The 25,095-nt window shown below is 31.7% G+C and overlaps 1 protein-coding gene across 3 annotated transcripts in view; it reads left to right on the top strand.

Moving 5' to 3' along the window:
* Nucleotides 1–25,095, top strand: part of LOC134271942 (atrial natriuretic peptide receptor 1-like) — an 86,395-nt gene that overhangs the window by 8,668 nt on the left and 52,632 nt on the right. Inside the window, exons 1-9 of one of the 3 annotated variants that reach the window (XM_062754175.1) lie at nucleotides 3,713–3,936; nucleotides 17,365–17,474; nucleotides 18,668–18,802; nucleotides 19,452–19,688; nucleotides 20,006–20,112; nucleotides 20,228–20,335; nucleotides 21,014–21,124; nucleotides 22,461–22,596; nucleotides 22,741–22,895. In XM_062754175.1, the coding sequence (XP_062610159.1) occupies nucleotides 3,743–3,936; nucleotides 17,365–17,474; nucleotides 18,668–18,802; nucleotides 19,452–19,688; nucleotides 20,006–20,112; nucleotides 20,228–20,335; nucleotides 21,014–21,124; nucleotides 22,461–22,596; nucleotides 22,741–22,895 (1,293 nt within the window). In that variant the 5' untranslated portion in view covers nucleotides 3,713–3,742. Of the gene's footprint in view, nucleotides 1–3,712; nucleotides 3,937–17,364; nucleotides 17,475–18,667; nucleotides 18,803–19,451; nucleotides 19,689–20,005; nucleotides 20,113–20,227; nucleotides 20,336–21,013; nucleotides 21,125–22,460; nucleotides 22,597–22,740; nucleotides 22,896–25,095 lie in introns of those variants that run through there. The other 2 variants (XM_062754177.1, XM_062754176.1) reach the window with 2 other exon arrangements.

Here is a 25,095-nt window from a genome sequence, read left to right as displayed (position 1 = left end):
GTATAAGCTCTTGTCTGATAGGTCGTGATATGATCGGCGTAAGGTCATTGTAGATCTTCGTAGGATCTTCAGGCACGTAGAGAGATCGTAGTGAGAACGTAGTACGAACGTAGAGGGAGCGTTGTATGAGTGTGCTCGGTAAGTTCGTACGTTCTCACGGCGCTTTTACTACGATCATGAAGATCTCTCTACGATGCTTCCGCGCTGCTTGTACGATTACGGCGCTTCTACTACGCCCTTTTTACGACTTCACCCCGATTCTTGTTGGCCACGATCCCGCTACGCTTGTTTTGAACATGTTCAAAATAAGCGTGGTGAGAGCGTAGAGCTCTCCAATCATGAGGACTCTACTGCGATCATACTACGCTTCTGACGACCCCACTACGTTCCTCCTGCGATTTGTCACGATCGGCCACGCTTTTGACCACATTTTGATCGTAGTAGAAGCGGCGTCTATGTGTGAACGGGGGGTAAGGTAAGATATGGCGACATCTTTTGAGAATCACTGATACCGTAAATCTGGAAATTTTTACGTCGATTTTATTTTGCGAATTCGGGTCAAAATGCTGTTGATTAATTTTTACGTTTCTAAATTTTGCGAATGACTGCTGCTTTGTTTACATTTTCTTATTGTAATTTATTTTCAAGAAAAATATTTTTGCGAATGCAGTGAACTCGCAAATTTGCTAAAAATTTATCTACAGCAAAAATTTACAGATTTACGGTAGAGCAAAAAGTAAAAGTGACAAGTGGTTATGGGTGTAATTTCCAAATTTTATGAAAATGTTTAAAATCATAAACAACTTCAAACCCTAGACAACAAAGAAGTCTACATTTAAGAATGATGAAAAAAAATAAATTTTAGCACGGATGATGTTCATTGCAGAAAAAAAGACGTTCGTGCAAAATTTTAATGAGCGTGAAATATATGTCACTGACTACTGAATTCATGATATGAAGTAAATAAGTCTCGTTTTACGTTGAAATCTTCAACTCTGATACATGTACCATCTTCGCTAGCCAAGGGTTTCCGATCCGATACCTACTCTAAGGGTTTCCGATCTGATACCTACTCTATTGTAGAGAAGGTATCGGATCGGAAACCCTTGGCTAGTGAAGATGATACATGTACATGTATCTAAATACCCCGCATATCTGGACATTTATTAAATTTCCGTTGAAATCGAAATACTCTAAGGAAAGGAATTAATAAACAAACTCAAATATTTCTGCATTGAAAGCAAAATACTGTCTATATTACAGTCGCACGCTAGTAGCATCGGGGAAGGGGGTTCATTGAAAGTCTGGTCCCCCCCCACACACACTTTTTGTTGCAGCATAGTCAAATTAGTGCAATATAGGACAAAATGTAGTGTATTATGTTTGATTAAAAAAATGATACTGCAAAAAGTCTTCTCTAAATCACCCCCCAATGGCGAAAGTGGATTCGAGTTTGGACAATCCCCACGTGTTGTTTTTTTTTTATGGTAAATTGAATTTTTATTCTTGCTGCCCCCCCCCCTCTTTTTAAACGATGCTACGTCACTGAGTTGTAGGGAACAGGCAAAATCGAGTCATATACATATATATTTTAATTTCGATATATCGAGTAAGTAGTACATGTATGTTTTGAACTATGACTAAAAGAAATGGATTAGAGCGGTAGATCCTAACTTAACTGCATCGCCTCATACAAAATACATAAACCTGTGTTGGACGTACGAGTATTTCATTATTGGTTAAACAGTCGCATCGAAATGTGAAAAACTTTTATTAGGTGACAGATTATTTAGGTGACAGAGGAAGATGAATCGATGACTTTTCCTGGCCGTAAAAATGTTATGTTCAAGTGAAACAGGGTAAAGGTGCCTCAATTTTTTTTTTTTAAGGTGAATGTGCAGAAATATTTGTGTCCGATTTTAGTCGCGATTTACTTAAAAAAAAAGAAGTTAAAAGACAATTTCAATTTAAGGTAAAAGTTCAAAGAAAGTTTATATTTTAGGTACAGTATATAAACCGTTCATATTAAAGACAATCTTTTGACATCATTTGCTTCTTTATTATATTTTTACACCATAACTAAGACAGACGAAGAAAATGGTTTGAATAAACAATTGATAATCCGCTTGCATGGAAGTAGCGAACATCAATTCATGCATTCATATTTTTTTTATAAACGGAATAAACATTTTTAAAAACAAGTTTACATATCTTGGTGTGTCTGCATTTATTTCTCATTTTTCGGTGATACCGAAAATATATAGTGTTTTGATCCTATCGAAACAGTTATAGCAAAAAAGTTACGTGAATGTGAAATGGTGAGTGAAAGATGAATTTTGATGACTGATAAGAAAATTATTTTCTTTTTAATATCGGGATCGAAGTGCTTTTTTGCTAGGGGATGCCCCGTTTTGAGCGCGGCGTCCTTCTAAGATTCTCTCACTCTCTCTCTAATTCTTTTAATGTTTAAGAGTTACCAGTGCTTTATATATATTATGAATTGAGTGAGATTGATTTATTTCAAAAGAATAATTCGTATTGATTAAAACATGTATAATTTTTCTTACTGAATATATTATAAACCGTTCCTATAGATTCTGTCTAGACCCATATCCCCCTTTACGATATTACTAGATGTGCTCTAAAATAGTGTAAAAATACTTATAACATACGAAATCCCTTAGGAATAGTCACATACTAGTCTCCTGGAAGAAAAAAAAATAATATTTTCTCAAATTTACAATTCTCAAAACGATTAGTTTATTTCAATAACGTTAATTCAAAAATTTTTGGAAATTGAATTTGACGCAGTCGACGTCATTACGTTTTCAGTGAGTAACGTCAAAATTGATTTGGTGCGCCTTACTAAAATGCTTATAAAATACTGAAAAAGTGAGATATTTTCAAAATTTATGTACATTTGCATTCAGAAAGAGTCTGGCTATCAAAATTTACCAAAAAGTAAATTTCTGAAAATTTGACCTTAAGGGCCCTTTTCTCGTGACGGCAGTCATAATGATAAATTTATTTCATCAGTAATTATTGTAAACCAACTATTATTCTTGTCATCTTTTATTCGCGAATCGTCTGTTTGAAATCAATCTACGACGATTAATTTTCACGATGGAGGAAACTCCAAATATTAAGGAGAATAAATGTTTCGCGGCGTTTAATATTCTCGATTTAAAGTAGATGGCAAAACTCGCGGACATTTCTCGCATGTGAATAAAAGCTTCTTTACAGTACTCAATATAACCTGCAGTAAGTAGAATACTGCACTCGTTGCTCTACGCATTTTTCAACGTTTACATATGCAAAACGGTCATCATAAATATGCTGATTAAAGAGTGTTTGTAACTGTTGGTTTCTTGTGTATCGTCGTCAAGTGTAATTTTACATTAGATTTGAATATTGTTCACACCTAAAACAATAATTAATTCTTAGGTGTGTAAGTCGTGATGATTGTCATTCTTAATATATCGTTTACCGCCTTCAAAGGCATCTCGCCCTCTCGAACTTCAGCACACTTAAAAACTTAAACACGATGAATGGGAAAGAATACGTTTTTATAATAAATTGGAGAAATTTCATTTGACAAGCATCACTTCTCGCAAAATAATGCAACGATAAATTTATCGCGTAAAATTAAGAATCGTTGTTCTTTTCAAGTAAAGTAACAACAAAGTAAATCATGATACTATTGAGGAAGTGTGTGCCTTTGGTGTTGTGGACGTTCATTTTAATGTATGGAATCGGATTATTTTATGTCTCTTGCAACAAACAGAATGAATTTCGAATTGCTTGGATGGCCCCGAAGAAAGAATATTATAACCTGAGTGCCTCGTCTAGTGTCGGTGCACTGAAAGTGGCCTTAACGGCTATGAGTCAAAACAGTGATACAAACCAAATACAGTCTCTTCACAATTCTACAATAAAGTAAGTGTTTTTTTTTCAGTAAAATGCTAAATTAAAAAGGTTTACCTATTTTTCAGGTATGTATTTATAGCTTTATACATAGATTAATACTCACCGTACACATACACACAAAAACATAAAACATTGATGTACAGCAATTGAATTAACTAGAATGTGAATATGAAATATATGATACTCATAATAAATGTATTTTTGATTTTTATAAAAAAAAAATTTAAATGGGCTTCAAATATTTTTCATCAATCCTGAAATTCATATTCAATTAAAGTTGGGTTTGCCTTTGCAAAGGCGTTTATTCATCTTCTATTTTAATAATAAAAATCGATGTTAACAGTTATCAAGCTCTGAGGCCCATTTGAAAAAAAAATAGCAATACAATATAAACAACATATTTGCTTAGTGACTTTCTAAAATAAAAATGATACTAAAAGTGTTTTTGTGCAAACTTTAAGATGATGGATTTTATGCATTCACATGCACATCTAGTTTTTCTTGATTTTGATTTATGACAACAACGAAGTTGTTGTGACAGAAAGCATTAGGGTTTTTTAATATACACAGATTTTTTTGTTTTTATTATAGTTGGTTATAGTTTTTGCATTGGACATTTTAATTCTGCACGGTTTCTCTAAAAGGAAGACCGTAACCAAAAAAATTGAAATAATTAACACATTTCTCACGTAAGGTCATCCTAATCTACAATTCATATTAATTAAATCTTGTCTCTAGGACGATATAAAATGATATTTTTTCACGGTCATGTCGATAAGATATGGATTATAAAAATTGTGTTTAAAAATACTTTTATTGAAGGTCAAGTTTTAGTATGCATTCATAAAATAATGTTTAACTTTAGATCATTTTAGATTTATTCCTGTGAAATTTTTCCTAATTGTACCATAGTTAGGTGTGATTTCTTTTGTTAAAAGTGTGGGTTTTCTGTACATAACCCACACTTTTTTATAACTCCGCCCATCGAGTCGGGACAAAAGAACTATTTATAAAACGATCATGCACGGTTTTTAAATGAAACAATCACACGGGCTTGTTATACCAAATTTTGGAAGAGTAAAAAGGAGTAAAAAAAATTCAATTGTATACAGCATTTTGTAATAAATAATAGTTAAAAACGGCCATTAATACTTTAACTTTAGTTAAAAGTGAAGAAAAAACCTTCAGAAATCGCTTGATTTTTTAAACATTTTTTTTAAATAGTGCAATGACCAGGGTGACGTTAGCTTAGTAGATTCCAATATATCGTTCTTTTGATAACCAACAAAGGAAATATGGTACATACTTGACGTAAAAACAAGTGTACACTACTGTACTAAATAACCTTTTCGATTGCGGATCTAGCCGATCAAAGATCTAATTTTCATTAAATTGAAATATACATATAACCCCTGACAAACATTTCAATCAACGTACCACTGTGCACGGCAAAGTCTGTATCAGGTCTACAAAAATTTAAGTTAAACCAAGTTCATAATAAATTTAAATTAGTACTAGTATGTAATTTTGACGATTGTAATTTACGAGAAAAAAATCATATCAAATTAACATATATCATTGAAACCAAACTCGTTATTTTTTCAATTACATAAACTTTTTAAACGGGCCTAGATATGTTTAAGTTTTATGTCGCTTGCGTGGCCCAGTGGTTAAAGCGCCTGCCCTAGAGTCACGAATAAGGAGTTGAATCCTCCTGTGGGACGTGGAGACCTATAAAGTATAAACAGAGGTCCCGTGTCGCAGAAGGTGTTGAAAGGAAGAAGATCTCTCACTGCTCAATGACCTTGAGTGCCGAGTATAGGGCAAAATTTGAAAAGTATTGTATACAAATCACTCACCTATATTCGATGGACGTGGTCAGAAGGACACGAAGGAGCGTAAAATCATATAAAATCCAAATGCATCTTTGAAACCAAACACTTAATGTTTCCATCACGCGAACCAGTCCGACCGATTCCTAAGCTGACTTACATATGAATGATTTTTGAAAACTATGGTACAAGTCATTTACCCCATATCACACTGTTGATTATGTGTAGATACCCGATGGGCGTGTTCATAATGACAACTCGGGAGCTACGCTCCCTCGTGTCGTTATGACCACGTCCATCGGGTATCTACACATAACCAACAGTATGATATGGGGTAACTACTACTTATTATTTCATTAATACACTGTTATTCAATGCAAGCCAAAACCTCGTACTGTTTTGCATACGTTTTGACCTTTTTTGGAGTTGTAGGTACAAAAATTGAAATTTATATTTAATCAATTTTGATTTTCTAATGAACTATTCACATATAAAATAAACAGGAAAAAATGATAAAATAGACATTCAAATATATATACTTATTTACTAATACTATATTTAATTTTAAATTTCTGTCTTTTTTATTTTATCGTAATTTCTCTTACATCAGCAATCAAAATACTATATGCCAAGAAATAACACACTTCATGATTTCCTCCCATTTTTAGGCTTGAAAACAGTCCTACACTTTCGTTACTGTACATGTGCAGGTGACATGTAAATTAGTTGGACCTTGTCATGTTCACGATTCCATTAATCAGCCGGCGCAGGCGCCCCGGAACTATAAAAACACACTCTCTACACATTTCTGTATCGTCAAGGGAAGAGTGCGCATGCGTGAGAGTGTATGGTCGCTGAAAATTTCGGCAGGTTAATTTTGTGATTTTTTGTTGAAATTTAACGTTGGAATTGTATTCCGGATTGTGTCATGTGTGTCATGTGTACCTATGAGTTCTGGAAAATCCGGTAAGAAGTCCAACAAAGGACGGAAAAGAAAAAAGGACATTAATGTAAGTAATGAGGAAAATCATACTAAGGTTAGTGTGCTGAGTACTTCTCAGACGGAGTCCAGCGATAGTGACAATTTATTCAGTGAAGTGGCCAGAGATTTAAGGGTTTGTTTTTCCACACCGTTGAACACAATGAATACAATGAATCCAAATTCAGCAATGAATACAATGAGTGCAATGAATTACAGTGTTTCCCCTGTAGGTTATCAACCCCCCAATCCTTCCTTAGCCCAGCCTGCGGGTTTTATAACACAAACTGACTACGGAACAAAAATTGATAACCTTGCTCAAAAACTTGACCAAATGTTTCAAAAGCTGAACAAACTTGACAAAATCGAGTCTAAAATCAATTCATTTGAGCAAAAAATGGTAGGGGTTACCAGCAATGTGACTGAATTGAAAAAAACGGTGAGTGAATTAGAGAAAAGTGTGAAGTTTACTTGCGATAAGGTAGATGAAAACGAAGTCATTGGTAACGAAATCAAAGACAAACTACAATCCATGCAAAGTCTTGAAAGATCAAATGCTAATTTAACAGCAAAATTGGAAAATCTGAGTTCTGAGGTAAAGGAACTTAATAGTCGACATATTGAATTACAAGCTCGGACAATGAGGGACAACCTGATTTTCTACGGAATTCCTGAGACTGATGAGGAAAATTGTGAAGACAAAGTAAAAACATTTGTGCAAGAAAAATTAGAGATACATCAAAATGTAGAATTTCATAGGGTCCATCGGATGGGGCGCAAGGTACCTGACAAAGTGAGGCCAATTGTCGCAAAATTTGTTCTGTTCAAGGAAAAGGAAATGGTGAGGAAGGCAGCATATAAATTAGCAGGAGATGAAAATAAACAATTCGGAATCAGTGAACAATTCCCCCGTGAAATTAATGAAAAGAGAAAAAAACTTTATCCTTATTATAAAGCTGCGAAGCAACAAGAGAGGAAAGCGCAACTTATCTTCGATAAACTTATCATTGACGGGAAACTTTTCACACCCGACGAATCAGACGAGGAAGAAGAGAATGGTAACAATTTAAAATTGCCGCTAGGACGTCATACAGATCCGCGCCTGTCAGCAGCGGCCGCGGAATTTACACCGAGACCCAGAGGTGGGGGCCGAGGAGGATCCAGAAGAAGACCGGGACGTCGTAGATAGGAAGACCATGGAGGGTTTTGTGAAGACGCGTCCGGATATTTTAGTGAAACATCAAACTCTGAGTCTGACTCTCTTGAAAATTCTATCAAACAGCCTGGTAAAAACGTTATAACAAAATCTTCGGATACAGTGTTAAAAATACTTTCTATTAACGTATGCGGTATAAACAGACGTCTAAATTACCCCGAATTTACCGAACTATTGAACCGTTACGATCTGTTATGTTTTACTGAAACCAAAACAGACGACCTTGACACCGTTGAGCTGAAAGACTACGTATTGTTATCTAAAAATAGACACGTATGTGCGCGAGTCCGATCAGGTGGGATAATTGTTGGGTTTCGCAAATCCTTGTCAGAATTTATTACACCAATAGAAACAGACTGTAAATTTGTTTACTGGTTAAAGGTGAAGGGTGATTTGTTTAATTGTAAAAGTGATGTTTTATTTGGTATTGTATATATCCCTCTACAGGGATCACTGTATAGTTCTCCAGAGGCATTTGATGAAATAGAACTAGAGTATTTAAACTTAATAAATCAATTTGATTTTGTTTGTATGACAGGTGATTTTAATGCTAGGGTGTCTGACAAAAAAGATTATTTTGAACAAAATGAATTGTCTGAATACGAAATTACTTTAGATGAAGATTGTGATAATTTAAGCGATGTTAACAAGTTGGGTACATATAATGTAAATATTGACAGAAAAAATAGTGATAAAAAGACAAATGCTTATGGATATCAGCTACTGAATTTTTGTAAGGCAAATAGTTTATATATAATGAACGGTAGAGTACCAAAAGATGAAGAAAGGGGGAAATTTACAACTACAAGATCAAGTGTTGTTGACTATTTCATATGCAATGCTGATTTTTTTAAATTTGTAAGACATTTTGATGTATTAGATTTTAATTGTTTGTACTCGGATATTCATATGCCCCTGACATGTCATCTAAATTGTATTACATGTGGTGAAAATGAATTAGAAAATGTGCCACAAAGAAATTTACCAGAAAGAATTAAATCGTGGGATCCCACAAAATCGAATGAATTCTGTACCAACATAAGTGCACTAGAACTGCTGAATATTGAGCAAACTCTAGACAACAAAATATCAGACCCTGATAATATTCATAAAAGCGATGTAGATCTTCTGTTTAATAACACGGCTAATCTATTACTATCCGCGGCAAAAACTACATTTGGTACATTTTTACCACGCACTTTTGATACTGATAGAAATAAAAGAACTAAACAATGGTTTAACGATGATTGCTACAAGGCAAGAAAATTTTGTAGAAAAACTAAACGTAGATACAAATTATATGGATCTAATATTTTCAAACAACAATTGGAAGATGCCCAAAGAAAATATAAATCTACTCTAAATAAAGCATACAAAGATTATAGAGCTAAATTGCAACGTAAAATCAAAAAACTAAGAAGTTCAAAGAATATTGTAAATGGTAAAGGACCTAAAGAGCACCATAACATAAATATTGTAGATTTTTATAATTATTTTAAGAATGTTAATGAAAATGAACACGAATCAGAAGGTTCAGATGACGAACTAGACAATCATATTGTGGAATCGTTTGCTGATAGTTCCTTTATTAATGACCCTATTACCCCAGATGAAATTCTGAGTGTGGTGAAGACAATTAAAAACAATAAATCTCCAGGACCTGATACTGTTATAAATGAGTACATTAAATCTTCTATTAACGTTATGGTGTCGCTGTATGTAAAATTGTTTAATCTAGTATTTGATACAGGTATTGTCCCAGAGGCATGGTTAGCTGGAAATATAAAACCAATCTATAAGAAAAAAGGTAGTTATACTGATCCACAAAACTATCGTCCTATAACGTTGTTAAGTTGTCTTGGAAAAGTTTTTACATCTGTATTGTGTAGAAGAATGACCACATATGCGGATAATATTGACCTTATTAAGGAAAACCAGAGCGGCTTTAGGGCAAATTATTCTACCATTGATAACATGTTTGTACTTCATTCATTGATAGAACTGACATTATTTAAGAAAAAGAAATTATATTGTGCCTTTATTGATTTTAAAGCTGCATTTGATAAAGTATGGCGAGTAGGACTGTGGAAAAAGCTTGTAAAATATCATATAACGGGAAAATGCTTTAAAGTTATTATTAATATGTATAATGATTGTAAGTCTAGAATATCTCATAACAATGATTTTTCTGAATATTTTCCTTGTCAAAACGGAGTTCGCCAGGGTGAAAATTTGTCTCCTTTTCTTTTTGCTTTGTATCTAAATGATTTAGAAGAATTCTTAATAGAGAAAAATGTTATTGGATTGAAAAATCTGTCTGAAGAAATTGAACAAAAGCTAGATGTATACTTAAGAATTATGATTATGCTCTACGCAGATGATACTGTATTGATGTCTGAAACTAAGGAAGATCTCCAATATCAACTCAATTGTTTTCAAAAATATTGTGAAAAATGGAAATTACAAGTGAATGTTGATAAAACAAAAATTTTAATTTTTGGTAAGGGCAGACAATCTTCTAATGTAGTATTTACTTACAATAATAATGAGATTGAAATTGTAAAAGAATTTAAATATTTAGGAGTGTTTTTTTCAAGAACTGGTTCATTTTATAGTACTAGAAAATATAGTGTGCAAAGAGCAACAAGAGTTATGTACGCCATAATAAAAAAAGCACGAGAATTAAATTTGTCCATTGATTGTCAAATTGATATGTTTGATAAAATGGTTATCCCTATCCTTTTATATGGTTGTGAGATATGGGGATTTGAAAATGTAAACATTATTGAGAAACTTCAACTAAAATTTTGTAAACTTATACTTCGTCTTAAGACATCTACTCCAAATTATATGGTTTATGGCGAGCTTGGTAGATATCCATTGAGTGTAAATATTAAAATGAGAATGATAAAATTTTGGGTAAAACTGTTGAAATGTAAAGAAACAAAATTATGTCACATTTTATATAGTTTTCTATACAGTTCATCAATGTACAACAATATTAATTGTAGTTCTAAATGGATTGAATGTATACAAAATATTTTACAAGAATGTGGTTTGAACTATGTCTGGATGTCTCAAAATGTAGAAAATGAAAAATGGTTGTTAAATATAATTAAGCAAACACTCATTGATCAATTCATACAAAACTGGAATTCAAATTGTGATGCATCAAGCAAAGGCAAAATTTATCAGTTGTTCACAAATAGTAATTTTACATCTAGGCAGTATTTAAATATCAATGTGTCAACTAATACTATAGTTACATTAGCAAGATTTAGAACCAGTAATCATAAATTACCCATAGAAATAGGCCGATGGAGTAATATACCCTCAAACCAAAGACTATGTACTCTATGTAATAATGATATTGGAGACGAATATCATTACATTATGTCGTGTCCAGCTCTACATGAAAGTAGAAAATTGTTAATCCCATCAACATATACAACTCGACCAAGTGCTTTCAAGTTTTCAAATTTATTTTCATGTAAAAAAGTATCCGTTATCAATAACCTTTATAAATTCATTACTATAGTTAATAAGAGAGTTACCCCTCCAGGTTAATGTATACCATACAAATACTAAAGTTTTGAGTCCGAACATTATTTAATCTAAAACAATAAATTTCAACTAGTTACACAATGTAAATCTATTGGGTTTATTATTGAGAGAGTTGGCTGCTTAATTTAGGAAACTGTCATTTTTTATTGTTGGCTTTATTTTTCTCACGCATGCTGTATTATATGTATTGTACATAATTTGTGTTTGTATTTTCTCTATACTGTTGTACGGTTTACGAGAATAAACTATTGTATTGTATTGTCAATTACAACTAATCAGCTTATTACACTGTTATCGAATGAAACAACGACCTAGCGATCACTATCTTAACTTACAATACACAGATACCATATCACTGCAAATCAGTTGCATACAACAGAGATATTTACACAATTGAAGTCAAATGCACAGGGCATGTACATGAACTCTATAGAATATCTTTCCGAATAATGATAGTTTTTTTCCTATATTTAAAATCAAAATACAGATTACATCAGATTACATCAGATTATTTGCCTTTTAATTTATTAGGGGAACAAGAGAGAAAAAGAAAGAGATAGTGAGAGAGCACTTTTACCAGATTAATTGCTAGCAGTATTGCAGTTTATATAAACAAACATAAATCAAACCTAATTAGGAAAAAAAACGCTATAAATTTTTTAATGTGTTATGTGAAACGAAACCACTAACTAAATACCATTTATCAGGCGCGTAGCCAGGCGTACGTTTGTATGCACAAACGTCCACATCATTTTCCAAAAAAAAAAAAAAAAGAAAAGAAAAAGAAAGGAGAGGAGAGCGAGTCAGGCGTAATATTGTAAAGCGTACTCATCATTTTTGCAAAATATCAGTAAATAATTTCAAAAATGAAAAAAAAAATACTCAGAAACAATTTAGAATTAACGATAAAAAAATAAATAAAAATCAACAGAATCAGTTTTGGGAGAAAATACGAGATTATACACCAAACTGAAATCAAAAGATTTTCCCGGATTTTGATTTTTGTTTCCAAGTGTGATTACATTCTTAAAGAGTTTCTTTATTGTAGATGTCACACAATAAAACCCCAGTCGGTTCCCTTGAAACAAACGATAATTTTATATAATGCCAAAAATTTCAATTTCTATTAATGGAAATTAACTTCCAACCGCAATGCTTAACTTCTGTAACGATATCACCCCACCCCACCCCAATTTTAACCTAATATCGGAGTCATGCGAGATTCAAAAATCATAATTCAGCTTTATATATGAACATCAAAAATCGAAAAATTTATAAATTCAGTTTAACCTTAAAAAACAAAACAAAATAATAATGAGGCCTGTTTAAGTATTGACATCCGTAACAATACCTTAAAACCAGTACATGTAGTATATTAGACATGTTTTTCTAATTGTTGCAAAAAGTTTAAGATACCTGATTTGTGAATATTTGTGAACATTTTAAAATGTATACAATGAACATAGGTAATATGCAAGAAAATGCGTTGAAAAGAATTCTTCTGTCTTCGTTATTTTCGATCTTTAGAGATGTATTTTTAATATTAATGTAGGCCTGACTATCAGTCAATTACGTGGTCTGTATACTGTCTTTCCTAATATACTTTATTTTATCAAATAAAATATACAACATGACTATCTAAGTCTATAATTGTTTTAGTGAATTCGCTTTGGACAGATCAGGGGCCTTAAGGCGGCTCCCAAACCTCCAGCCTATCCAGGCGTCCACATAAAATGTACCCTGGCTACGCCCCTGTTTATTATATACAAACTTAATTGCAGAAAAATGCATCTGAATCAGGAATTTTTTTTTTTCTGGGCAATTTCATATAAAATGTAATATTAAACGATCCACGATATAATTTTACAGTCCAAAAACAGGAGATAGCTATATAATATTTTTTGAAAATTCTGTTATGAATTTAATTCTTCCCCTCTTATTACAAATGTTCATATTATTATCACTTGTCTCATGATCTAACAAACGTATCAAGATTGCAGATTATGTTGGTTTTCGTAATCTAATGTCAAATTTTAATGTTTTTGAGGATATAAAGGTGTTCAACGGTAAATTTTCATTAAAAATGTTTTAAAATTACCACTTTTAGTTCTATTTTCGATACAATGTTCCTGTCAGCAAAAAGTTCAGTTCCCACTGATGTTTTCCATGCCTATTGTGAGGCAACTATTAACATATGTACATATTGAATTGTTGACGGATTTTTCCGTTATTTTTCAACTATGACAAGGTGCACACGGCGGGTGTGACAGGTCGGCAGGAGGTGCTCACTCCTCCATTGCACCTGATCCCACCTCTGATGTTTTGGAGATCCGTGTTTGGTCTGCTACTATTTTGTATTGTTTAATGGACTTTTGAGCATGAATTCTATTCGTTATCTCCAAGTTATCTTGTCCATCTATATATTAGCTCCCTTCTCTCTCCTGTTGCCAATTTGATCTTCTTGTTCCTGTAGAACATGTAGGATATGACCTTGAATCACGAGCATTGACCGCTGATAGTTAATAGCTGATAGTTAGATAGTTAGTTATAATAGATAGTAGATAGTTAGCTGATGAAGAAAAAATCAGAATGTATGATTTGCGTAAAATGAATATTCCTATTCCTATTTCCTAAACAAAATATTGCAGTAATAGAATTAATTCTATTTCAGCATCAATGCTGCTTCTTTTAAAACCTTTCAATTGCTGAGTTTAATACTTCCTTTGTTGCTTATTTAATGTTCATGCCCTTATCCCATAATACTTTTCCTGTCTTATACTTTGCTCATTGATACCGCAAGTAGCATCTTCGTACCTGAAGAAGATATTTGAATTATGCATTGCAGTTTAATCCAACATATATGCTTCACAACATTTTTCATATTTTTATTACCTGTTTGTATTTGGAACCAGTTTTCTTTCCTTCTTTATTTATAAGGTAAAATACTTGTATTTTCTGAAGGTCGAAGGCCAATGCTGACGTTGGTCAACGCTAGTAATGCTTATTCTTTCATTGGTCTGCTGATGCTGGGTCTTGCAATGCTGGGGTTGTTTTTTGTGGGTGTTTTTTTTTTTGCTAGCTGATGCTCACTTTGCTTTCGTTAATAATGATTGAAATTTACCACTTCTGTATAAAACCATTTAAGCCTGTAAATCTGAAAAATACAATGACTCAGATAATATCAACTACTGGTACTGAGTATCTGCTTCTACTTTATTCATTTTTCTTACTAAGAATGCTTTAAATTATTTCTAAGCTCAATCTGAAAATACAATGACTCAGAAAATATCAACTACTGGTACTGAGTATCTGCTTCTACTTTATTAATTTTTCTTACTAAGAATGCTTTAAATTATTTTTAAGCTCAATCTGAAAATACAGTGACTCAGATAATATCAACTACTGGTACTGAGTATCTGCTTCTACTTTATTAATTTTTCTTACTAAGAATGCTTTAAAATTATTTCTAAGCTCAAGATTCGCAAAATAATCCTTCCAAACAGTTATTTGTTGAGTTTATCAAATAAAGACATTGAAAAAATAGAATATTGCAAATACGTTCTCTCTCTCTCTCTCTCTCTCTCTCTCTCTCTCTCTCTCTCTCTCTCTCTCTCTCTCTCTCTCTCTCTCTCTCTCTCTCTCTCTCTCTCTCTCTCTCTCTCTCTCTCTCTCTCTCTCTCTCTCTCTCTCTCTCTCTCTCTCTCTCTCTCTCTCTCTCTCTCTCTCTCTCTCTCTCTCTCTCTCTCTCTCTCTCTCTCTCTCTCTCTCTCTCTCTCTCTCTCTCTCTCTCTCTCTCTCTCTCTCTCTCTCTCTCTCTCTCTCTCTCTCTCTCTCTCTCTCTCTCTCTCTCTCTCTGGTTTTGCTATTCTGATTAAAAATCATTGTACAAGAACACATTTTGTAATACATCAAAAATGTGAATATAAGGAATAATGATCACTCTCAAAAGTCCAATTCAAAGTTATTGTTAAGCATATATCGGAGTTGGATTCACCTACCATGAAAGAGTAAGCATCCCCTGCCGACTTTTTACATCCGTTGTGTGTTTATTGTCGTTATGAGACATTTAAAATGAGACACAATCAATAAATTAATTGACACTAAAAATACGTATGGATTCTGTTATTTTATTTCTGTGAGTGTGTTTAAACAAGCTTGCTATAAGATATAAGGTATATAAACATACAACACACTACTTAATATATATAAGAGAAATATATACACGCTCTACACTGTATTCATCCTTTATTGATTACTAAAATCTTACGCCTCCGTGGTATCTGATCCCATCACTGATTTTTACAGAGGTTCGAATTTGTTCTACTCTCGGTTTGTTTAGTTATTAACACGACGTTTCATTCAAAATAGCTTTTTGATTATTCGAACTTCCTATCTTCTATGATATAGCTTTCAATCACGTATCTTAAATCCCTAAAAATTTGGCCTGCCTGGATAAAAACAAAAAGAAAACCATTAACTGTAAGCATACTGAAAAATTCTTATACGTTTGTTGCATTATAACTTGATTCGAATGGTTTGTTTGTTTGTTTTGTTTTGTTTTTCTTGTTTTTGTTTTTTTTTTTGGCCTCATATAGTTGGTTTGCTAGTACTTATGATAGAATACCGTATGCAATGCAAATGGCTACGTCCGCAATTTTGAATCCCAAGATGAAATATCAAATGTTGATGGAAAAAAGGAAGTATAAGACAAGCAGTATATTGGCATTTATTTAACATCGTTTTAGAGGCAGAAATTTATTTTAAATCTGTTAATCGTAGAAGGGTTCCTTTCTTCCTTAATCGAACTATATCACAAATGGTTTTGAATAACCAGTTCTTATTGCGACTGGTTAAAAGATGCAAAATGAAAGGCATGTATTGTTTTTTAACTTTTAAGAAAACTGCATATACGTTCAAAATTATGTATTTGTTATATTATATGTGTTAAGTTATATATTTATCGAATTTACAATTATCTTCATTATCAACAAAAAAGTTCTGGATTCCATTTTAATAGTATCATCAGCAAAATAGTTGGTATAGGCCTATTATTAAAAATGTTAGTTTTAATCATCCACAGTAATGGTATCTTTTGAGGTTGGTTTAGGTTTATATCCAATCCTAGCTTATAGAAATTTTGAATTTCGCGGTGTCCAAGTTGAACAACAATTGTGACGTCACTTCTCTCGAAGTAGTAAAGAGGATTGCTACTTGGTATTGTTACATCTGTCTGGTAATGCATAAACCTGTCGTCAATCTAAGTTAAAGAGAAGGCAAACAGTTTACATAATACACAAATATCTGAAGAGACAGAAGCAATGCACAAATCGATTTTATATACTAGTGTATATTCAAGAAACTACACTTTCTTATACTATCTATTTTCGTAACTGAGGAATCATCATTGTTCGTGGGAAACTGAAGTTTCTTGAAATTCATGACTCATCCTCACCAACGAATTTACATCCTCATGAACATTTTGTAAACAAGTTATCCTATAAACGAAATCCTACGATATCATGTCCCCGCAGACAAGTAAAATTTTCCTTACCCGCGAACATTGATCCCTTCGAATTAAATTATTCCATAATATGCATGAATAGTTTTTACTGAAGAAAGTTTAAAACAGCATACAGAGAAACTCAAAATAAGCTTTATGGATTGTCTCAAATAGAAGATTTCTAGGAACGAATATGTGCCCTGAAATCATATCAACTCATTCAAATATAAGAATTATACAGAATGATGATTTCTTCAAAGAAGTATGGAATGCACATAATTTATGTTCAACGAAATACTCGATTCATATATAGAAGTATATGTACTAAGTATTTTTTCGCTCACAGGGTCAGATGGTATGATACAGACTGCAATGCAAAGAGTGCTTTGGCTGCCGCAGTAGATGCAAAATCAAAATTTGACCCTCATCTTTTCCTTGGACCACCATGCTCAGCAGGTAAGTGCATGCATAACTTTGATTCATCGCAAATTTTCTTTTGCTAAACAGCAAAGACACTTCACGGATATTTTAAAATTCATTAAGTCTTAAATGTTTTGTCGTATACTAAATTTTCAACAATAGAAAATAATCATTGTATATTGCACCTGTTTCAACGAATAATAGTTTATGCAATAGTAAAATGAGCATTTAATATTCAAATAAACATATTATACTTGCTTGGTTGACGGACAACCTTAATTTTGCACTAAAGCATTGCCTTCGGGACCCAGTTGTAAAGTAGCCTCAGGCAAGGTTTCTAAAGCATATTGCCTTAAATTCGTCGACAACATGTAAATGTATGCAAATAAATTCTCAATAATTACTTTTATTTCCTATTTGAAATAAGGTGAATATTTGTCTAAATGGTTTGACTGACTGAAATCTCATAATTTTGTAATTTCCACAAACTGAATTTAATAAAGAAAAGGAATAGGTTGAAAAAGCCATTTGCCAAAAAGAAAATGATTGCAAGTATAAATCAATGTTCTACAAGAAAAGTGTTTGGTTTTTCTTAGGATACTTCATTCAAATTTTGTATCTTAGTTCACTGTAATATGCATTTGTTCAGATCTCTCTGTTTCATAAATATTTACTGCATTAATTTACAGGACAAATTAGATAAAGCATTGCATCGAAAAGTGAACTGCGTCAGTAGTCTAAGCCTTCAGGTGTAAACATTCAGACATTGCACTTAATTTAATGAGTAAAAAAGAGTATTAATGAATCATTCACATAGAACTAAAACCCACCATAATACAATGGTTTGTAGAATAGACATACATATAGCAAATTCTATTTTTAGGTATCAGAAACTTTAATGCAAATTGTATTTCCAAAAACCATTGTATCATGTTATCGATTTGTCGATATTAAAAATAGTTTTACTACGTTATAAAGTAAGATAAATTACTGCTTGTTGAAAACAAGAGAGTCTTGAGAGTAAAATACATTATTTTCAACATGTGCATCAAGATAAGTGCAAAATAAGTGACAGCACTAAACAACTAAACAACTTTTGATAGGCTATTATAAAAAAAAAACTAATAGAAACGTTGATAATTACGTACAAGACGATTCGAGAATGAAAATTATTGAATTAAACTAAATTATTATTTTGTTATATAGTTATCCTGTATTGTTTGTTTTAGGTATGAGAGGGGTTGCCCTCCTCGCCTCACATTGGAACACACCGATTTTTGGATGGGTATCACAAGAAGAAGAATTTCAAGACAAAAAAATGTATTCTACCCTGGTACGGTTTCTTGGACCCCTAAATCGATTTCGTAAGTACAAAACTGTGTTTCAACAATATAACTTTGATTCAGATTCAGTATCCTTACATTTTATTGGAAAATGACATCTAATGTTGTTTTCCAAAAGTTTTCAAAAATTCTTTTCCAAAAAAAATTTTTTTTTTCAAAATTAAACTAAGTACTACTCTTACCTCATATCTTAAATCTTTAATCAGAATACATTGTAGGATGTAGGATACATGGATTTTGCTTTCTTGTTTTAACTTCTCTCTTTTTTCTTATCTGGAGAAACTGATGAGGACTATGTGTATTCTTCAAGTCCTTGGGGTCCTGTAAAAGAAACTTTAGTTATTCTTTGGAGTTTATAAAATTCCAATTTAAAACAGCAAACCTATTTCATTATACAATATGATGCGTAAAATAAATTGTTATGTCTTTGTCTTGATGTAATCTAAAATGGGTTTAATCACCTTTCTAAAGAGAAATAAACAATCCTTGGACAAATTTTAATTAAGAGTTTTATAGCTAGAGCATGAAAAAAAGTTTTAAAGGATATGATGAAGTAGAATCAAGGGGGTATATACATGTATATTGCATCTACCTGCATGACACAATGCTTCAAGGAATGTGATTCCGTTTATTAGACATATGTACATTTTTTCAATCTTTTTTCTTCCAGCTGGTGTTATGTTCCATATGACGTCCATCTTCAAATGGAATCAATTTGCTGTGATGTATGATGAACGGGATCCATATCGAGCCGTAGCATCTGCCATTTCGGAGAAAAAATCCATCGAAAACGACGAAGATGAAACAAAGAACTGGTACAGCATCATACGGTCGTTCAAGGTTTCCAATGACATGGAAGAGAAAGAGATAGAAGACATGTTTACACAATTAAAACGATATTCAAGAAGTACGATGTCATTTTGCTGATATAATACAAAAATCTTATAATAAAAATTTGTATTTGTTGAAAGTTATTTTAAAATTTATTTTTTTAAATTAAATTATTATTAATTGATTACGTATGAATGAGATAAAGAGCATTTTAAAGGAATTTTTCATAGATATATATTTAAAGAAATATTTCGTTAAATCAGGTCAAATATACTATAATTACATCTAAAAAATTTAATACTACAAAAGTGTATGTTCGAAAAGCTAAAAATTGCATGTCATTGAAAAAAACATCAATGAATGACTAATTATAATCTTGAACTTGTTTTGCAGTTATCGTGATGGCATTACCCTGGTTAGATATGCGGAGATACATGTTAGTTGCCCATAGACTTGGGATGACAAATGGAGAGTATGCTTTCCTCTGCATCCATGGCGATGTACGTTAATTCTAATGTGCACATGTACTTTTTGTGCATTTGTTTCCACTCTGTTTTTTTCTTAAAATTAAAATGTGACATCACAGACATAATTATGATACATTTCAAATTATAGCTCTACACATACGATAGAATGGAAACTGACGTGTTTTCTGACAAGGTTTGGAGAAGAAATGACTCATTTGACGAGATAGCAAAGGAGGCATTTGAACCAGTATTGCATGTAAACACTTTTACTTTACTTTTTGGGCTTCTTCGTGTTGCATCTGAAAAGTTGCAATATTCGAACTTTGACATTTAATTAAATTATTTTTTTATATGGTGAATTTTCTATTCGTTTTTTATACTTTGATATATATTATAAAATTTTCATTTGTATTCCTTTAAATTCCATTGGAATGGTATGATTCTATTTCTATTTCATAATTTTCATATGTATGTACAAATTTACAATAGAAATGGAAAAGTTTTGAATATGAAAGGAAAAATGTACTTTACAAAAGGAAAAGTATACGCTACAAAGGAAAAAATATTCAATACAAACAAAAAACTTTGATACAAATGGAATTTATATTACATAATAGAATTCAAATAGAAAACTTTGCAATCAAATGAAAATGAAGTAATGCAAACTGAAACATAAATCTTAAATGGGTAGAAAATATTACATTACAAAAAAGTTATACAATACACATGAAATCGATTAATACTGCAACGTTGGACATGGTAGTAAATGTAATAATTTTGTTTAAATTCTAATGAAATCATAGATTAAAATTTTAAATGAACACATAAATTTTTTGATAAGCTAACCCAAAATTAAGTATTCCATAGCTCTTAATCTGTTGTCCGAAATACATACTGTTTTAAATGAAATCATAAGATTTTGAATATCAAATAGATTATGATGAAACCTCTAGAGAAAAATCAGTGGACACTTTTCAAGAATGTTGCTGATGAGTATGGCGATAGAACTAATCAAAACTGGAATCTTCCCATCGAGCATACCTCGGTAAGTATTTAAGGAGGCTCATTACACCACTTTTTGATGACGTACTACACAAAAAATAAACCTCCATTGTTTCGACCGATTTGCTTTGGGGTCGAATCGTATGGGTATCTCAATAATATGACCTTGACCTTTAAAACGCTTTAAAAATAGATGAGCCATGCGGTGTTATAAACAGTGAAAACAAAGTAACGGATTCATTTTACATACACCAAGAAGGATTACTTTTTAGCAGAAACAAAAGAAAACAACAGCCAAATCTTCGCCAAACAAGTAAGGAACAATTTCTGACATGTCGCAGCAGTGAGCTCTATCAGTCAACGTGTTTGTATGGAGGAGATTCGAGTTTAAATCGACAACTTTGTTGAAATTAAAAATGTTTTTTACTTGCACAATTTACTGTGTTGGTGTTAATTTATACATTTGCTTTATTATTGATTTAAATATATCTTATGGAAGTTTAAAGCTTTATTCTGAAATTAAGATGTAATGTTCAAACGTTCCTTTGTGTTTTGAGTCTTGGGTAATTAGGAAAGATAACTCTTGAAAAAGGACTTTTTATAACAAATATTTTCTAAATTGGAATTTTCATTTCGTTAAAACATTCTTCATTCAATTTGTCACAAGCAATTCATTGAAATACATTCCTTGTCTCTTCAGAACTCATTTTAAAAATATTTTATGCGCAGATTTAAAAGATAATGACATTTATTGTATTTTAGAAGAAAACTATTTTTTCTAATAAAATTAATATTATGTAGAATGGGGTATTTTCATTGTGTGTACTTGTCTAAGGAAGATGTCCATCGTTTGACACTGAAAGTTCTGAAATTCTGGAAATAATAAACTTGAAATAAAACATTTCACCAAAATAAAAAGAAAGTTAAAAAATTCTCTAAAAAATATTTACGATATCAATATCTCCATTTGGATATTTGGCATTTACATGGTAAGTGGTGCTGTTATGAAATCTAAAATAAAATGTGGATGTAATGAGCCACCTTAACTTTTTTGAAGTCGATAGTATGATTTCCATTTATAAATCGAAGCACAAATGTGGTGTAAAAGTTATTTATCTTCTTTTATCCCCGCAGTTACAACAATGATATAAAATTGTATAAAGATGCGTTATTAAATTTTGGAGAGAAAAAAAACAATTTACACATTGATTCAATGTTTTCATTTGTTCCATTTGGATTTTTGTTTTGCTCAGTTTTAGATAAATTACAAAATAAGGGGCTTATCACCTGGGTTATATATGATTTCTAAAATACTTTTGATTTCTTTATTGATCATAAAAAGTAATTAAAGATAATTAGTGTAAATTTATTGTTTTCAGCCTGATGCCTATTCTCCATATCTTTATGATGCAACGTTAGAGTGGGCAATGTTGGCCGATAAAATCTTAAGACAGAATAAAAATCCTCATGATGGAGAATACATGTTTAAGATGGCAGCAACATTAACAGAAGAAGGTATTATAATTGTTATATTTAACGGAATTTAATATTGATCACTGATCTTTGACTTCAGACCAAAAACTCCTTTACAAATGGTAAAATCTCGTCTTTAAAATAACTTATTCTTTGGGTTTTGAAAAAAAAATCTGATATTTCCAGAGGAGTTGGACGGACTTACTGGAAGAGTGAACTTGGATGATAAGGGAGATAGAAATCTGGATTTTCAAGTTCTTGACATGTCTGAAAATGGCACATTCACAAGAATCATCACCATTAATTACCTCGGGAAAGGCATCAGGGAGGTCAATTTTGAGGTACGTATGCATTTCTTTGTTATATGGGGTTCTTCCTGTGCATTTAAATGGTCAACCATGTAACAATACTACTGCTACATGTAGCATTCGATCTTTGTGAACACTATATAAAAAATTAAATTAAGTCTTACACCGTTTATCATTTACTATTGTGAACGTTTCCTTCAAATATTCTTTCTTTATTTCTTATCAGTACTATTCATAGTTTTATAAAGAGAATCAAAAATGTTCATTGAAAAATTACGTCTTTTTTCAAAAATCTACATACACCACATATGCATGTATTTAAAATAATTTATAAATGTATCTAAAAACTTCCTGAGCAATTGTTTTAAGATAAGTGAGAAATAGAGAGAGGGGGAAGTACATGTTCATTGTATGTACATATTTGAGATGTAATAACAAGAATTCAAATATGTATCAACTATAACATTCCTTTTTTATAATCATGATGGTCTATTCATTATGTACCTCATATTTTAAATTTATTTTAATTTTATATTAGTTTTCAAACGTCATATAAAGAAAAGTATTTTGATCAAAATATTCAGGGAATGATATAAAATATAAGTAAATATGTAGGTCCCGCCTCCCCTTTTTAATTACTAGTATTAAATTTATTTATTATGATTACAAATTCTCAAATATCGTTTGATGAGAACAAAAGAAAATTATCTTCAAAGGGCAACAAGACAACAGACCAATTGAGTAGATGGCCAATTAAATGATAAAATCGGTGTTCACAATGCCCCTCCTGACGAACCTAAATGCGGATTTGATGGGAAGAAATGTCCTGAGGAAAATGAGCATGAATTCTATTCGTTATCTCCAAGTTATCTTGTCCATCTATATATTAATGTCACTTTTATTAAATTATATAATTTAATAAAAGTGACATTTTTGAAATGAAAAATACCACATGAGATTTTTCTTTAAGTTTAAGTTTTCCTTTAAATTAAGGGTAGTGAGACTACAGACCAAGTCAGCCGGTGGCCAAATGGTAAGGTAGGCATCAAGAATGCTCCTTCTGATGAACCAAGATGTGGTTTTACTGGTGAAAAATGTCCAGTGGCAGATAAACAGCCAGGTACGTTAATTGCTATAATGTATTTAAGAAAATTGCCATATGGTATTAATTTGAACTTTTTCTGGATAAAAAGTTGCTATTGGAGAAATAAGGAAACACTTGATTTGAACTAGACAATTTCACATACATGGTAGGAAAGGAAGTAAGTTTTCCTTTAATTTTAATGTGTGTAAAATGGGCTCCAGTCTAATGAAAAGTAGCAATAAGTTTTGAATTTTTTACACAATATTTCCATCTTAACTGAAAATAGGTGTTTGGGTCAAAGATATTGTATATTATCTTTATAATTAAACTAACTAATGTATCATCCGTAAATCTAGATCATACAGAAACAAATACATGCACATGATGTACTGGCTTTAAATTTATACAGAACACTCAGGACCTTAAATTTTAAAAAAAATCTTACATATTCTTACAACAAATTCTTATTTTTTCATCTTGTTCCAAACATTCCTTGTACTATTCGTTTTTCTTTAAGCATTTATGCCATTTGGTTTACAAGTTTTGTTTGACATATTCAGTACTTGAAAATGTTGAAAATCAGAAAAAAAATAGTTGTTTTCATTTATTCAGCATTTAGTATATATTAATGTCGTGATATATTCATTTTTTTCAATACAGAAAAATATCCAAGTACTGGCAAATGGTTTCGACGTATATTCGGCACTGAATTCTTTAATTCGAAAGAATATTCTTACATATCCTGACATATTCTTATTTTTCAATTAGTTTCAAACATTTCATATACTTAGTTTTGACTTTTAACATTTATGCCATTCATATTTTCAAGTATTGTTAAGCATATACGTATAAATGTTGAAAATCGAAGAAAAAAAATATTTTACTTAATTCAGCATTTGGTACAGATTTATGTCGGGATATGTTTTTCTTCTTTTTTCCAGAAAGAGTGTACATCATAGTTCTATCCATGCTTGGAGTGTTACTAGTCATCAGCATTATAATCAACGTATTCTGCATTTTAAAGTAAGTCATAAGTTCATATGAAATATATAGAGATAACAAACAGTATTCGGGCTCAAATGTCCATTAAACACTAGAAAAGTGGAGTAGACAAATCAAGGACCTCCAAAACATCAGAAGTGGTATCAG

Source organism: Saccostrea cucullata, unplaced genomic scaffold (assembly GCF_032062105.1).
Source record: "Saccostrea cucullata isolate Sc308-1 unplaced genomic scaffold, CSIRO_AGI_Scuc_v1 ctg1016, whole genome shotgun sequence".
NCBI classification, from domain to species: domain Eukaryota; kingdom Metazoa; phylum Mollusca; class Bivalvia; order Ostreida; family Ostreidae; genus Saccostrea; species Saccostrea cuccullata.
Note: the sequence above shows the minus strand (reverse complement) of the source record. Positions and strands in the feature narration are given on the sequence as shown.